Source organism: Salvelinus fontinalis, unplaced genomic scaffold (assembly GCF_029448725.1).
Source record: "Salvelinus fontinalis isolate EN_2023a unplaced genomic scaffold, ASM2944872v1 scaffold_0307, whole genome shotgun sequence".
NCBI lineage: Eukaryota > Metazoa > Chordata > Actinopteri > Salmoniformes > Salmonidae > Salvelinus > Salvelinus fontinalis.
Window position 1 is genome coordinate 54,556 of NW_026600516.1, and position 16,199 is coordinate 70,754.

At 49.6% G+C, this 16,199-nt stretch overlaps 1 protein-coding gene across 1 annotated transcript; it reads right to left on the reverse strand.

Moving 5' to 3' along the window:
- Positions 1-1,363: 1,363 nt before the first annotated feature.
- On the reverse strand, positions 1,364-15,778 carry LOC129845453 (uromodulin-like). Its single transcript, XM_055913394.1, has 9 exons — positions 15,769-15,778; positions 15,154-15,603; positions 14,807-14,893; positions 5,320-5,507; positions 4,933-5,090; positions 4,202-4,447; positions 3,910-4,060; positions 2,040-2,115; positions 1,364-1,792 (listed from the first exon to the last, which is right to left on the reverse strand). The coding sequence occupies exons 1-9, from the start codon at positions 15,776-15,778 to the stop codon at positions 1,773-1,775; spliced, it is 1,386 nt and encodes a 461-aa protein (XP_055769369.1). The 3' UTR covers positions 1,364-1,772.
- Between the last annotated feature and the right edge of the window lie 421 nt (positions 15,779-16,199).

Below are 16,199 nucleotides of genomic sequence, written 5' to 3' on the forward strand. Positions count from 1 at the left end.
CTTAGTGGTCAGATTAAATAAATTCACAACTGGGTTAGGAAATAGGACACACACAAACAAACACACACGCTGCCGCAAGCACGTAAGCACGCACGCACACACACACACACACACACACACACACACACACACACACACACACACACACACACACACACACACACACACACACACACACACACACACACACACACACACACACGTGTTATAGAGCAGCTATCTTTTGATGTATGTTGTTGTGTGTTGAATTGGATTGAATCCCAGCCCCAGTACAAGGGCCTGAAGGCACCACCCACATTGAGTTTACTGTAACAATGGAGAAAGGTGGAAGGTCCTCAACCAACAGTAACAATGGAGAGAGGTGGAAGGTCCTCAACCAACAGTAACAATGGAGAGAGGTGGAAGGTCCTCAACCAACAGTAACAATGGAGAGAAATGGAAGGTCCTCAACCAACAGTAACAATGGAGAGAGGAGGAAGGTCCTCAACCAACAGTAACAATGGAGAGAAGTGGAAGGTCCTCAACCAACAGTAACAATGGAGAGAGGTGGAAGGTCCTCAACCAACAGTAACAATGGAGAGAAGTGGAAGGTCCTCAACCAACAGTAACAATGGAGAGAGGTGGAAGGTCCTCAACCAACAGTAACAATGGAGAGAGGTGGAAGGTCCTCAACCAACAGTAACAATGGAGAGAGGAGGAAGGTCCTCAACCAACAGTAACAATGGAGAGAAGTGGAAGGTCCTCAACCAACAGTAACAATGGAGAGAGGTGGAAGGTCCTCAACCAGCAGTAACAATGGAGAGAAGTGGAAGGTCCTCAACCAACAGTAACAATGGAGAGAGGTGGAAGGTCCTCAACCAACAGTAACAATGAAGAGAGGTGGAAGGTCCTCAACCAACAGTAACAATGGAGAGAGGTGGAAGGTCCTCAACCAACAGTAACAATGGAGCCATAAGAAAGGAGCATCATAAACTACTACTCAGACTGTCATGGTCATTCTGAAGTCTTTCATTGTGTTCTTCTACAGTGGAACTTTAAACAGCACTAGTTCACTACACCAATCAGTCTTCCTGCTTTGGTAAAACAACCTAGGAAGTGTTCAGGACATTAACTAAATACATATCATGAATGTCAGTTGTCTTTAACAAGTTTAGCCAGTTTTCATAAATCCTCTATGGTCAATTAGTCCTCTGTTGTTCTGCCTTTTGTAAATATGTGTTTAACCTGCCTTACAATAAATATAGACATGTTTATTTCTATGTTTACAACCTGTTAAATAGACAATCATTAGACAATGAGCATCATCATACAGAGTTATTTATTGACATCATCAAATCACAGCATACACACACATCAACTCAGGTTTGATTGGAACTTACACACTCAGAACTCAGGTTTGGTAGGAACTTACACACACAGCAACTCAGGTTTGGTTGTAACTTACACAATGATTTGAGGAAATGATCAATCATAAAACAATGCAAGTCTATGTGTATACAACATACACAGTACAATGAAATCACACTGTAGTGCATCAATTCATTACTTAGAATCTAAACGTGTATTTCTGTGCCCTTGAAAGTTACACTGGGCTGTAGGTTGGGATGGAGATCAGGGGAGTAGTGCAGGAGGGACCCCATCCTTCATATGCTGGGGGTCCCAAGGCTCACTCCAGACTCTGGGCCCCTGCCATCCTTCATATGCTGGGGGTCCCAAGGCTCACTCCAGAGTCTGGGCCCCTGCCATCCCTCATATGCTGGGGGTCCCAAGGCTCACTCCAGACTCTGGGCCCCTGGGGGCCAAAGAGAATCTGACTGTTAGAGAGGAAACACACCATGACGACAGATCCTCTGACCAGGCCATCATTTTCCTGATCATTTCCCAAAGAATCTACATGTTGAATCTGTGAAACAGCCACCGTTCTCTGGCTCCCAGCAGGTGGTCGCTACAACACAGCTTGGCGACAGCAGTCAGCTACTTATTGCCTAAAGCCTTGGTGGTATATTACCTTATGAACTAAACTGGAATTAAATACTCACAGCTGATTGGCCCGATGGCTATGGGCTTGAGGAGGACAGTATCAGACACAGAGCGAGATTTCCTTCCAGAGCACACCTGTAGAGAGATAGAGACAAACCACTACGTCAGAGAGACCAACCACTACGTCAGAGAGACCAAACACTACGTCAGAGAGACCAAGCACTACGTCAGAGAGACCAACCACTACGTCAGAGAGACCAAACACTACGTCAAAGAGACCAAGCACTACGTCAGAGAGACCAACCACTACGTCAGAGAGACCAACCACTAAGTCAGAGAGACCAACCACTACGTCAGAGAGACCAACCACTACGTCAGAGAGACCAACCACTACGTCAGAGAGACCAAGCACTACGTCAGAGAGACCAAGCACTGCGTCAGAGAGACCAACCACTACGTCAGAGAGACCAAACACTACGTCAGAGAGACCAAGCACTACGTCAGAGAGACCAACCACTACGTCAGAGAGACCAAACACTACGTCAGAGAGATCAAGCACTACGTCAGAGAGACCAACCACTACGTCAGAGAGACCAACCACTACGCCAGAGAGACCAACCACTACGTCAGAGAGACCAACCACTACGTCAGAGAGACCAACCACTACGTCAGAGAGACCAACCACTACGTCAGAGAGACCAACCACTACGCCAGAGAGACCAACCACTACGTCAGAGAGACCAACCACTACGTCAGAGAGACCAACCACTACGTCAGAGAGACCAAGCACTACGTCAGAGAGACCAAGCACTACGTCAGAGAGACCAACCACTACGTCAGAGAGACCAACCACTACGTCAGAGAGACCAAGCACTACGTCAGAGAGACCAACCACTACGTCAGAGAGACCAACCACTACGTCAGAGAGACCAAGCACTACGTCAGAGAGACCAAGCACTACGCCAGAGAGACCAAGCACTACGTCAGAGAGATCAACCACTGCGTCAGAGAGACAAAGCACTACGTCAGAGAGACCAAGCACTACGTCAGAGAGACCAACCACTACGTCAGAGAGACCAAGCACTACTTCAGAGAGACCAACCACTACGTCAGAGAGACCAAACACTACGTCAGAGAGACCAAGCACTACGTCAGAGAGACCAACCACTACGTCAGAGAGACCAACCACTACGCCAGAGAGACCAACCACTACGTCAGAGAGACCAACCACTACGTCAGAGAGACCAAGCACTACGTCAGAGAGACCAACCACTACGTCAGAGAGACCAACCACTACGCCAGAGAGACCAACCACTACGTCAGAGAGACCAAGCACTACGTCAGAGAGACCAACCACTACGTCAGAGAGACCAAGCACTACGTCAGAGAGACCAACCACTACGTCAGAGAGACCAAGCACTACGTCAGAGAGACCAACCACTACGTCAGAGAGACCAACCACTACGTCAGAGAGACCAAGCACTACGTCAGAGAGACCAACCACTACGTCAGAGAGACCAACCACTACGTCAGAGAGACCAAGCACTACGTCAGAGAGACCAAGCACTACGTCAGAGAGACCAAGCACTACGTCAGAGAGACCAACCACTACGTCAGAGAGACCAAGCACTACGTCAGAGAGACCAACCACTACGTCAGAGAGACCAAGCACTACGTCAGAGAGACCAACCACTACGTCAGAGAGACCAACCACTACGTCAGAGAGACCAAGCACTACGTCAGAGAGACCAAGCACTACGTCAGAGAGATCAACCACTGCGTCAGAGAGACAAAGCACTACGTCAGAGAGACCAAGCACTACGTCAGAGAGACCAAGCACTACTTCAGAGAGACCAAGCACTACGTCATAGAGACTAAACACAAAAGTCAAAGAGTCAGAGAGAGTCTGAGAAGAACATCAGGACTCACTGGAGTGCAGGAGGAGCTCCTCTGGTCACACAGGCTGAGGCTACAGTGCAGGAAGATGTAACGGTAGTCCACCTGCAGTAGAGCAGAGAAGCGAGCCCTGAGGGACGAGCCGCTTTCCTCCACTGTCACCTGGGTACGATTTGTAGGACACCTGGGAGAAGAGCCAAGAAACAGCAAAGGGTTCAAGGCATGCAGGGCTACACAGACCGTACACAGCAACAAACATACCATACTTCACACACAAAACAAACACACATAGACATGCAAACAGCTGATGAATAGAGTCATGGACCTGTCCTGAATCATGTAGGTCTGTGGGAGATTATCAGGGTTGGGGGATTGGTTGGCATAGCAGTCCCTTAGAACAACAACAAAACGCTCCATCCCGGACTCCTCTACGGACACGCCCACGCGCAGAGTGGAACCAATCGGCAGAAGGACTTCACCAGCTGGGTAAGACTCTGTGTAGTTGGAGTTACGATACAGAAACATGGAGAATCTGGCCTTGGCACCGACTCCAACAGCTCCACGACTATTCCTATCAAGAGGTGAACATGAAGCTAAATGACATCAGATGTTAGACAGTTTGATAACTTCAGATATCAACGTTATTACAAAAAAACGTGTGAACAAATCTTTTATTATTGAACCTTTATTTAACTAGGCAAGTCAGTTAAGAACAAATTCTTATTTACAATGACGGCCTACACCAGCCAAACACGGACGACGCTGGGACAATTGTGCGCCGCCCTATGGGACTCCCAATCACAGCCGGTTGTGATACAGCCTGGATTTGAAACAGGGTGTCTGCAGTGACGCCTCTAGCCCTGCTTAGACCGCTGCTCCACCCGGGAGCCCCCCTTAAGACTTCCAAACACTTATTACATATCTTAATGTAGGTGTTTCATGTATAACAATATCTTCAATTGGAAAACCAGAAGACAGAATTGTTCAAAACAGTTTGATTTCGTAATGACTGTTCTGTCAGAATAAACTTAATAAACATTCTGTGTATTTTCTCACAGTAGGTAGGGTTTGATGGCCACATTCAGACTGCTCTCTGTCCACAGAGGATAGACACAGGAGAGAGGAAAGCTCACGGGTCGGGAGAGAGAGTCATTCCTCCCATCTACTGGATAAACAAATAAGCTGTTGGAGTAGACAGCATGGGTGGTGTTAGTCTGAAATAGAAGAAAAGTGTTCACAGTTAAATTAATACTCAGGTCTTATACACAGACCTACTAACATTAAGGTCTAATACACAGACCTACTAACATTAAGGTCTTATACACAGACCTACTAACATTAAGGTCTAATACACAGACCTACTACCATTAAGGATCAGTTATAGTCTAAACTCTTCCAGTGTTGAACTTCCTCCAGTCAGACATTGAGGTAACGTGTTCTCACCTCCAGAGTGTTTCCACAGCGTCCCTTCCTTCGCTCCACCTGGTACCACACTGTGCCGTTAGCCTCCTGGTGGGCAGAGCAGCGTCCGTCAGACAGGTGGGCAGAGGAAGCGTTCAGACCAGCAGCCTCCAGGTGGGCCCTGTTTAGACCCACCTGTACCAGGCTCCGCCCACACACCAGCTCTGGTGTGATAGGAGGAGGCGTAGGTTCCTTGCTGGTGGTGACAGGTATTGGGCCAGTTGTTGTAGTGGTAGTTTCAGGTACTAGAGTTGTGATGATGGTTCCAGGTACTGGAGTTGTGGTGGGGGTTTCAGGTACTAGAGTTGTGGTGGGGGTTTCAGGTATTAGAGTTGTGGTGGAGGACCCAGGTACTAGAGTTGTGGTGGGGGTTTCAGGTACTAGAGTTGTTGTGGAGGACCCAGGTACTAGAGTTATGGTGGGGGTTTCAGGTACTAGAGTTGTGGTGGGGGTTTCAGGTACAGGAGTTGTGTTGGTGGTTCCAGGTACAGGAGTTGTGTTGGTGGTTCCAGGTACAGGAGTTGTGTTGGTGGTTCCAGGTACAGGAGTTGTGGTGATGGTTCCAGGTACAAGATGTGGGGTTTCGGGTACTGGAGTTGTGGTGGTGGTTCCAGGTACTAGATTTGGGGTTTCAGGTACTGGAGTTGTGGTGGGGGACCAAGGTACAGGAGTTGTGGTGATGGTTCCAGGTACAGCAGTTGTGGTTTCAGGTAATAGAGTTATGGTGGGGGTTTCAGGTACTAGAGTTATGGTGGTGGTTCCAGGTACAGAGGTTGTGTTGGTGGTTCCAGGTACAGGAGTTGTGGTGGTGGTTCCAGGTACAGGAGTTGTGGTGGGGGTTCCAGGTACTAGATTTGAGGTTTCAGGTACTGGAGTTGTGGTGGGGGACCCAGGTACAGGAGTTGTGATTATGGTTCCAGGTACAGCAGCTGTGGTTTCGGGTACTGTAGTTATGGTGGGGGATCCAGGTACTGGAGTTGTGGTGGGGGTTCCAGGTACTAGATTTGAGGTTTCAGGTACTGGAGTTGTGTTGGTGGTTTCAGGTACTGGAATTGGGGTGGTGGTTTCAGGGACAGGGGTTGTGGGGATGGTTCCAGGTACTAGATTTGGGGTTTCAGGTACAGGAGTTGTGGGGATGGTTCCAGGTACTAGATTTGGGGTTTCGGGTACTGGAGTTGTGATGGTGGTTCCAGGTGCTAGATTTGGGGTTTCAGGTACTGGAGTTGTGGTGGTGGTTCCAGGTACTAGATTTGGGGTTTCAGGTACTGGAGTTGTGTTGGTGGTTTCAGGAACTGGAATTGGGGTGGTGGTTTCAGGTACTGGAGTTGTGGTGGTGGTTCCAGGTACAGAAGTTGTGGTTTCGGGTACTGGAGTTATGGTGGGGGACCCAGGCACAGGAGTTTTGGTGGTGGTTTCAGGTACTGGAGTTGTGGTGGCGGACCCAGATACAGGAGTTGTGGTGGTGGTTTCAGGTACTGGAGTTGTGGTGGGGGACCCAGGTACTAGTTTTGGGGTTTCGGGTGCTGGAGTTGTGGTGGTGGTTCCAGGTACTAGATTTGGGGTTTCAGGTACTGGAGTTGTGGTGGGGGACCAAGGTACAGGAGTTGTGGTGATGGTTCCAGGTACAGCAGTTGTGGTTTCGGGTACTGGAGTTGTGGTGGGGGTTTCAGGTACTAGAGTTGTGGTGGGGGTTCCAGGTACAGGAGTTGTGTTGGTGGTTCCAGGTACAGGAGTTTTGTTGGTGGTTCCAGGTACATGAGTTGTGTTGGTGGTTTCAGGTACTGGAGTTGTGGTGGTGGTTTCAGGTACTGGAGTTGTGGTGGTGGTTCCAGGTACTAGATTTGAGGTTTCAGGTACTGGAGTTGTGTTGGTGGTTTCAGGTACTGGAATTGGGGTGGTGGTTTCAGGGACAGGGGTTGTGGGGATGGTTCCAGGTACTATATTTGGGGTTTCAGGTACAGGAGTTGTGGGGATGGTTCCAGGTACTAGATTTGGGGTTTCGGGTACTGGAGTTGTGGTGGTGGTTCCAGGTACTAGATTTGGGGTTTCAGGTACTGGAGTTGTGTTGGTGGTTTCAGGAACTGGAATTGGGGTGGTGGTTTCAGGTACTGGAGTTGTGGTGGTGGTTCCAGATACAGAAGTTGTGGTTTCGGGTACTGGAGTTATGGTGGGGGACCCAGGCACAGGAGTTTTGGTGGTGGTTTCAGGTACTGGAGTTGTGGTGGGGGACCCAGATACAGGAGTTGTGGTGGTGGTTTCAGGTACTGGAGTTGTGGTGGGGGACCCAGGTACTAGATTTGGGGTTTGGGGTACTGGAGTTGTGGTGGTGGTTCCAGGTACTAGATTTGGAGTTTCAGGTACTGGAGTTGTGGTGGGGGACCAAGGTACAGGAGTTGTGGTGATGGTTCCAGGTACAGCAGTTGTGGTTTTGGGTACTGGAGTTGTGGTGGGGGTTTCAGGTACTAGAGTTGTGGTGGGGGTTCCAGGTACAGGAGTTGTGTCGGTGGTTCCAGGTACATGAGTTGTGTTGGTGGTTTCTGGTACTGGAGTTGTGGTGGTGGTTTCAGGTACTGGAGTTGTGGTGGTGGTTCCAGGTACTAGATTTGAGGTTTCAGGTACTGGAGTTGTGTTGGTGGTTCCAGGTACTGGAGTTGTGTTGGTGGTTTCAGGTACTGGAATTGGGGTGGTGGTTGCAGGTACAATATGTGGGGTTTCAGGTACAGGAGTTGTGTAGATGGTTCCAGGTACTAGATTTGGGGTTTCAGGTACTGGAGTTGTGTTGGTGGTTTCAGGAACTGGAATTGGGATGGTGGTTTCAGGTACTGGAGTTGTGGTGGGGGACCCAGATACAGGAGTTGTGGTGGTGGTTTCAGGTACTGGAGTTGTGGTGGGGGATCCAGGTACTAGATTTGGGGTTTCGGTTACTGGAGTTGTGGTGGTGGTTCCAGGTACTAGATTCGGGGTTTCAGGTACTGGAGTTGTGGTGGTGGACCAAGGTACAGGAGTTGTGGTGATGGTTCCAGGTACAGCAGTTGTGGTTTCGGGTACTGGAGTTGTGGTGGGGGTTTCAGGTACTGGAGTTATGTTGGGGGATCCAGGTACAGGAGTTGTGGTGGTGGTTTCATGTTCAAGATGTGGGGTTTCAGGTACAGGAGTTGTGGGGATGGTTCCAGGTACTAGATTTGGGGTTTCGGGTACTGGAGTTGTGGTGGTGGTTCCAGGTACTCGATTTGGGGTTTCAGGTACTGGAGTTGTGGTGGTGGTTCCAGGTTCTAGATTTGGGGTTTCAGGTACTGGAGTTGTGGTGGTGGTTCCAGGTACTAGATTTGAGGTTTCAGGTACTGGAGTTGTGTTGGTGGTTTCAGGTACTGGAATTGGTGTGGTGGTTTCAGGTAATGGAGTTGTGGTGGGGGACCCAGATACAGGAGTTGTGGTGGTGGTTTCATGAACTGGAGTTGTGGTGGGGGACCAAGGTACAGGAGTTGTGGTGATGGTTTCAGGTACAAGATGTGGGGTTTCAGGTACTGGAGTTGTGGTGATTGTTCCAGGTACAATATGTGGGGTTTCAGGTACAGGAGTTGTGATGATGGTTCCAGGTACTAGATTTGGGGTTTCGGGTACTGGAGTTGTGTTGGTGGTTCCATGTACTAGTTTTGGGGTTTCAGGTACTGTAGTTGTGTTGGTGGTTTCAGGTACAGGAGTTGTGTTGGAGGTTTCAGGAACTGGAATTGGGGTGGTGGTTTCAGATACAGGAGTTGTGGTGGTGGTTTCAGGTACTGGAGTTGTGGTAGGGGACCAAGGTACAGGAGTTGTGGTGGTGGTTTCAGGTACTGGAGTTATGTTGGGGGATCCAGGTACTGGCGTTGTGGTGGTGGTTTCAGGGACTGGAGTTGTGGTGGTGGTTCCAGGTACAGGAGTTGTGTTGGTGGTTTCAGGTACTGGAATTGGGGTGGTGGTTTCAGGTACAGGAGTTGTGTTGGTGGTTTCAGGTACTGGTATTGGGGCGGTGGTTCCAGGTACAGGAGTTGTGTTGGGTGTTTCAGGCACTGGAATTGGGGCGGTGGTTCCAGGTACTGGAGTTGTGTTGGTGGTTTCAGGTACAGGAGTTGTGGTGGGGGTTCCAGGTACTAGATTTGAGGTTTCAGGTACTGGAGTTGTGTTGGTGGTTTCAGGTACTGGAATTGGGGTGGTGGTTTCAGGTACAAGATGTGGGGTTTCAGGTACAGGAGTTGTGGTGGGGGACCAAGGTACAGGAGTTGTGGTGATGGTTCCAGGTACAGCAGTTGTGGTTTCGGGTACTGGAGTTGTGGTGGGGGTTTCAGGTACTAGAGTTGTGGTGGGGGTTCCAGGTACAGGAGTTGTGTCGGTGGTTCCAGGTACATGAGTTGTGTTGGTGGTTTCTGGTACTGGAGTTGTGGTGGTGGTTTCAGGTACTGGAGTTGTGGTGGTGGTTCCAGGTACTAGATTTGAGGTTTCAGGTACTGGAGTTGTGTTGGTGGTTCCAGGTACTGGAGTTGTGTTGGTGGTTTCAGGTACTGGAATTGGGGTGGTGGTTGCAGGTACAATATGTGGGGTTTCAGGTACAGGAGTTGTGGAGATGGTTCCAGGTACTAGATTTGGGGTTTCAGGTACTGGAGTTGTGTTGGTGGTTTCAGGAACTGGAATTGGGATGGTGGTTTCAGGTACTGGAGTTGTGGTGGGGGACCCAGATACAGGAGTTGTGGTGGTGGTTTCAGGTACTGGAGTTGTGGTGGGGGATCCAGGTACTAGATTTGGGGTTTCGGTTACTGGAGTTGTGGTGGTGGTTCCAGGTACTAGATTTGGAGTTTCAGGTACTGGAGTTGTGGTGGGGGACCAAGGTACAGGAGTTGTGGTGATTGTTCCAGGTACAGCAGTTGTGGTTTCGGGTACTGGAGTTGTGGTGGGGGTTTCAGGTACTAGAGTTGTGGTGGGGGTTCCAGGTACAGGAGTTGTGTCGGTGGTTCCAGGTACATGAGTTGTGTTGGTGGTTTCTGGTACTGGAGTTGTGGTGGTGGTTTCAGGTACTGGAGTTGTGGTGGTGGTTCCAGGTACTAGATTTGAGGTTTCAGGTACTGGAGTTGTGTTGGTGGTTCCAGGTACTGGAGTTGTGTTGGTGGTTTCAGGTACTGGAATTGGGGTGGTGGTTGCAGGTACAATATGTGGGGTTTCAGGTACAGGAGTTGTGGAGATGGTTCCAGGTACTAGATTTGGGGTTTCAGGTACTGGAGTTGTGTTGGTGGTTTCAGGAACTGGAATTGGGATGGTGGTTTCAGGTACTGGAGTTGTGGTGGGGGACCCAGATACAGGAGTTGTGGTGGTGGTTTCAGGTACTGGAGTTGTGGTGGGGGATCCAGGTACTAGATTTGGGGTTTCGGTTACTGGAGTTGTGGTGGTGGTTCCAGGTACTAGATTCGGGGTTTCAGGTACTGGAGTTGTGGTGGTGGACCAAGGTACAGGAGTTGTGGTGATGGTTCCAGGTACAGCAGTTGTGGTTTCGGGTACTGGAGTTGTGGTGGGGGTTTCAGGTACTGGAGTTATGTTGGGGGATCCAGGTACAGGAGTTGTGGTGGTGGTTTCAGGTTCAAGATGTGGGGTTTCAGGTACAGGAATTGTGGGGATGGTTCCAGGTACTAGATTTGGGGTTTCGGGTACTGGAGTTGTGGTGGTGGTTCCAGGTACTCGATTTGGGGTTTCAGGTACTGGAGTTGTGGTGGTGGTTCCAGGTTCTAGATTTGGGGTTTCAGGTACTGGAGTTGTGGTGGTGGTTCCAGGTACTAGATTTGAGGTTTCAGGTACTGGAGTTGTGTTGGTGGTTTCAGGTACTGGAATTGGTGTGGTGGTTTCAGGTAATGGAGTTGTGGTGGGGGACCCAGATACAGGAGTTGTGGTGGTGGTTTCATGAACTGGAGTTGTGGTGGGGGACCAAGGTACAGGAGTTGTGGTGATGGTTTCAGGTACAAGATGTGGGGTTTCAGGTACTGGAGTTGTGGTGATTGTTCCAGGTACAATATGTGGGGTTTCAGGTACAGGAGTTGTGATGATGGTTCCAGGTACTAGATTTGGGGTTTCGGGTACTGGAGTTGTGTTGGTGGTTCCATGTACTAGTTTTGGGGTTTCAGGTACTGTAGTTGTGTTGGTGGTTTCAGGTACAGGAGTTGTGTTGGAGGTTTCAGGAACTGGAATTGGGGTGGTGGTTTCAGATACAGGAGTTGTGGTGGTGGTTTCAGGTACTGGAGTTGTGGTAGGGGACCAAGGTACAGGAGTTGTGGTGGTGGTTTCAGGTACTGGAGTTATGTTGGGGGATCCAGGTACTGGCGTTGTGGTGGTGGTTTCAGGGACTGGAGTTGTGGTGGTGGTTCCAGGTACAGGAGTTGTGTTGGTGGTTTCAGGTACTGGAATTGGGGTGGTGGTTTCAGGTACAGGAGTTGTGTTGGTGGTTTCAGGTACTGGTATTGGGGCGGTGGTTCCAGGTACAGGAGTTGTGTTGGGTGTTTCAGGCACTGGAATTGGGGCGGTGGTTCCAGGTACTGGAGTTGTGTTGGTGGTTTCAGGTACAGGAGTTGTGGTGGGGGTTCCAGGTACTAGATTTGAGGTTTCAGGTACTGGAGTTGTGTTGGTGGTTTCAGGTACTGGAATTGGGGTGGTGGTTTCAGGTACAAGATGTGGGGTTTCAGGTACAGGAGTTGTGGTGGGGGACCCAGATACAGGAGTTGTGGTGGTGGTTTCAGGTACTGGAGTTGTGGTGGGGGACCAAGGTACAGGAGTTGTGGTGATGGTTCCAGGTACAGCAGTTGTGGTTTCGGGTACTGGAGTTATGGTGGGGGATCCAGGTACTGGAGTTGTGGTGGTGGTTTCAGGGACTGGAGTTGTGGTGGTGGTTCCAGGTACAGGAGTTGCGGTGGTGATTCCAGGTACAGGAGTTGTGGTGATGGTTTCAGGTACTGGAGTTGTGAAGGGGGTTCCAGGTACTAGATTTTGGGTTCCAGGTACTGGAGTTGTGGTGTTGGTTCCAGGTACAGGAGTTGTGGTGATGGTTTTAGGTACATGAGTTGTGGTGGTGGTTCCAAGTACAGGAGTTGTGGTGATTGTTCCAGGTACAGGAGTTGTGGTGATGGTTCCAGGTATAGGAGTTGTGGTGATGGTTCCAGGTACTGGAGTTGTGGTGATGGTTCCAGGTACAGGAGTTGTGGTGGGGGATCCAGGAACTGGAGTTGTGGTGATGGTTCCAGGTACAGAAGTTGTGGTGATGGTTCCAGGTATAGGAGTTGTGGTGATGGTTCCAGGTACTGGAGTTGTGGTGATGGTTCCAGGTACAGGAGTTGCGGTGATGGTTCCAGGTACAGGAGTTGCGGTGGGGGATCCAGGAACTGGAGTTGTGGTGGTGGTTCCAGGTATAGGAGTTGTGGTGATGGTTCCAGGTATAGGAGTTGTGGTGATGGTTCCAGGTACAGCAGTTGTGGTTTCGGGTACTGGAGTTATGGTGGGGGATCCAGGTACTGGAGTTGTGGTGGTGGTTTCAGGGACTGGAGTTGTGGTGGTGGTTCCAGGTACAGGAGTTGCGGTGGTGATTCCAGGTACAGGAGTTGTGGTGATGGTTTCAGGTACTGGAGTTGTGAAGGGGGTTCCAGGTACTAGATTTTGGGTTCCAGGTACTGGAGTTGTGGTGTTGGTTCCAGGTACAGGAGTTGTGGTGATGGTTTTAAGTACATGAGTTGTGGTGGTGGTTCCAAGTACAGGAGTTGTGGTGATTGTTCCAGGTACAGGAGTTGTGGTGATGGTTCCAGGTATAGGAGTTGTGGTGATGGTTCCAGGTACTGGAGTTGTGGTGATGGTTCCAGGTACAGGAGTTGTGGTGGGGGATCCAGGAACTGGAGTTGTGGTGATGGTTCCAGGTACAGAAGTTGTGGTGATGGTTCCAGGTATAGGAGTTGTGGTGATGGTTCCAGGTACTGGAGTTGTGGTGATGGTTCCAGGTACAGGAGTTGCGGTGATGGTTCCAGGTACAGGAGTTGCGGTGGGGGATCCAGGAACTGGAGTTGTGGTGGTGGTTCCAGGTATAGAAGTTGTGGTGATGGTTCCAGGTATAGGAGTTGTGGTGATGGTTCCAGGTACAGCAGTTGTGGTTTCGGGTACTGGAGTTATGGTGGGGGATCCAGGTACTGGAGTTGTGGTGGTGGTTTCAGGGACTGGAGTTGTGGTGGTGGTTCCAGGTACAGGAGTTGCGGTGGTGATTCCAGGTACAGGAGTTGTGGTGATGGTTTCAGGTCCTGGAGTTGTGAAGGGGGTTCCAGGTACTAGATTTTGGGTTCCAGGTACTGGAGTTGTGGTGTTGGTTCCAGGTACAGGAGTTGTGGTGATGGTTTTAGGTACATGAGTTGTGGTGGTGGTTCCAAGTACAGGAGTTGTGGTGATTGTTCCAGGTACAGGAGTTGTGGTGATGGTTCCAGGTATAGGAGTTGCGGTGATGGTTCCAGGTACTGGAGTTGTGGTGATGGTTCCAGGTACAGGAGTTGCGGTGGGGGATCCAGGAACTGGAGTTGCGGTGATGGTTCCAGGTACAGAAGTTGTGGTGATGGTTCCAGGTATAGGAGTTGTGGTGATGGTTCCAGGTACTGGAGTTGTGGTGATGGTTCCAGGTACAGGAGTTGCGGTGATGGTTCCAGGTACAGGAGTTGCGGTGGGGGATCCAGGAACTGGAGTTGTGGTGGTGGTTCCAGGTATAGGAGTTGTGATGATGGTTCCAGGTATAGGAGTTGTGGTGATGGTTCCAGGTACAGCAGTTGTGGTTTCGGGTACTGGAGTTATGGTGGGGGATCCAGGTACTGGAGTTGTGGTGGTGGTTTCAGGGACTGGAGTTGTGGTGGTGGTTCCAGGGACTGGAGTTGTGGTGGTGGTTCCAGGTACAGGAGTTGCGGTGGGGATTCCAGGTACTGGAGTTGTGGTGATGGTTTCAGGTACTAGATTTTGGGTTCCAGGTACTGGAGTTGTGGTGATGGTTCCAGGTACAGGAGTTACGGTGATGGTTCCAGGTACTGGAGTTGTGGTGGTGGTTCCAGGTACTGGAGTTGTGGTGATGTTTCCAGGTACTGGAGTTGTGGTGGGGGATCCAGGAACTGGAGTTGTGGTGGTGGTTCCAGGTATAGGAGTAGTTTTTGTAGATGTATTTGAGGGTTTAGGGGTAGTTGTAGAAGATTGCTCTTTGAGAGAGTAAAATGAGAAGAGGGTTACTGAGAGGGAGAGCGGAGAGAGAATGAAAGAGACCGAGAGAAAGGAACAAGGTAGAGAATTACTATCAGTCAAGATGAGCATGAATACTTCCTACTGTCAGAAACGCAGACATTATGAAACTCAACTACAAGGCATTGCACACCTTTGCCTTCCACCATGGTCCTGCCACCACCTGCTGTATCTACACTGAGGAGTACGATGTGTTCTTCTTAACACTCACCTTTCCTCTCACACCTCCAGGTGATCTTATCCTCACTCCTACAGGTGTCATCATCTCTACAGGTAGAACACACCTTGGTGTTGACGTCTGGAACAGCAGAGGGGAGGAGGGTTCATGGATTTGGTGTGACTAGTACACACTCAGGTTATACGCCTGATGTATAATGTATTTGCTACAAAATATATTTTTTGCACACATTGTTTTTACACACACGTTGTGTGGTGAACCCAGAACCAAATCTCACGGCACACGTGATACTTGGTTCTGGGTTCAGAGACTGAATTGGACACCTTGGAACATTCTTGATGTCTTTAAGAAACAGTGACAATGACATTATGATGTCATACCTGCACAGTAGGCCATGTTGCATGTTGTTGTAGGGACAAACTTGTAGACATAGTAGTTTCCATAGCAGGCTTTGACATGGATGGGATTTTGCCTCCAGTAGCAGCAGTCACCATACCAGCTCCCACAGACACCCCTCTGAACCACCCCGTCTAACAGCTGGGGATTTGGATCCGTGAGCCACATGGGGATCTCCGTCCCACACATGTAACTGTCCACACACCTCTCTGGCATCTGAACACAAGTGTTCCCCAGGAACAGGCGATACCAGCCCTGCCAGTTGACATCCTTGTCGCAGTGCTCGCCATTAACGTTGGCATTGTTGTTGGTGGCACGCCAATCGTCATTAAGTACGGTGTAGTGCAGGCAGGGGTCTGCACAGCAAGATGTTCCACCAACACTGATATAGTCCTCCCCCACATCACACACACCACAGCTGGTTACAACCAATCCTGCACCAAAACAAACTGTGAGTTAATATATTAGGTTAAAAACGTATGCATTACAATGCACCCTAAATACAGTATGTCAAATTCATTGAATGCCAACAAACAAGAACAAGATTATCCTTATTACAAAATCTGTATCGATACACAAGTCTTTTTGAATGCCTGCACCTTCCACCATCTCCTCGATCCCACATACGTCCCTACAAGTATCCCTATTAACCTCAGACCATCTTATCACCATCTCCTCGATCCCACATACGTCCCTACAAGTATCCCTATTAACCTCAGACCATCTTATCACCATCTCCTCGATCCCACATACGTCCCTACAAGTATCCCTATCAACCTCAGACCATCTTATCACCATCTCCTCGATCCCACATACGTCCCTACAAGTATCCCTATTAACCTCAGACCATCTTATCACCATCTCCTCGATCCCACATACGTCCCTACAAGTATCCCTATTAACCTCAGACCATCTTATCACCATCTCCTCGATCCCACATACGTCCCTACTAGTATCCCTATCAACCTCAGACCATCTTATCATCTACAGCATGTAAAATACCATTCTTCTCTACCTGAGATGATCACCA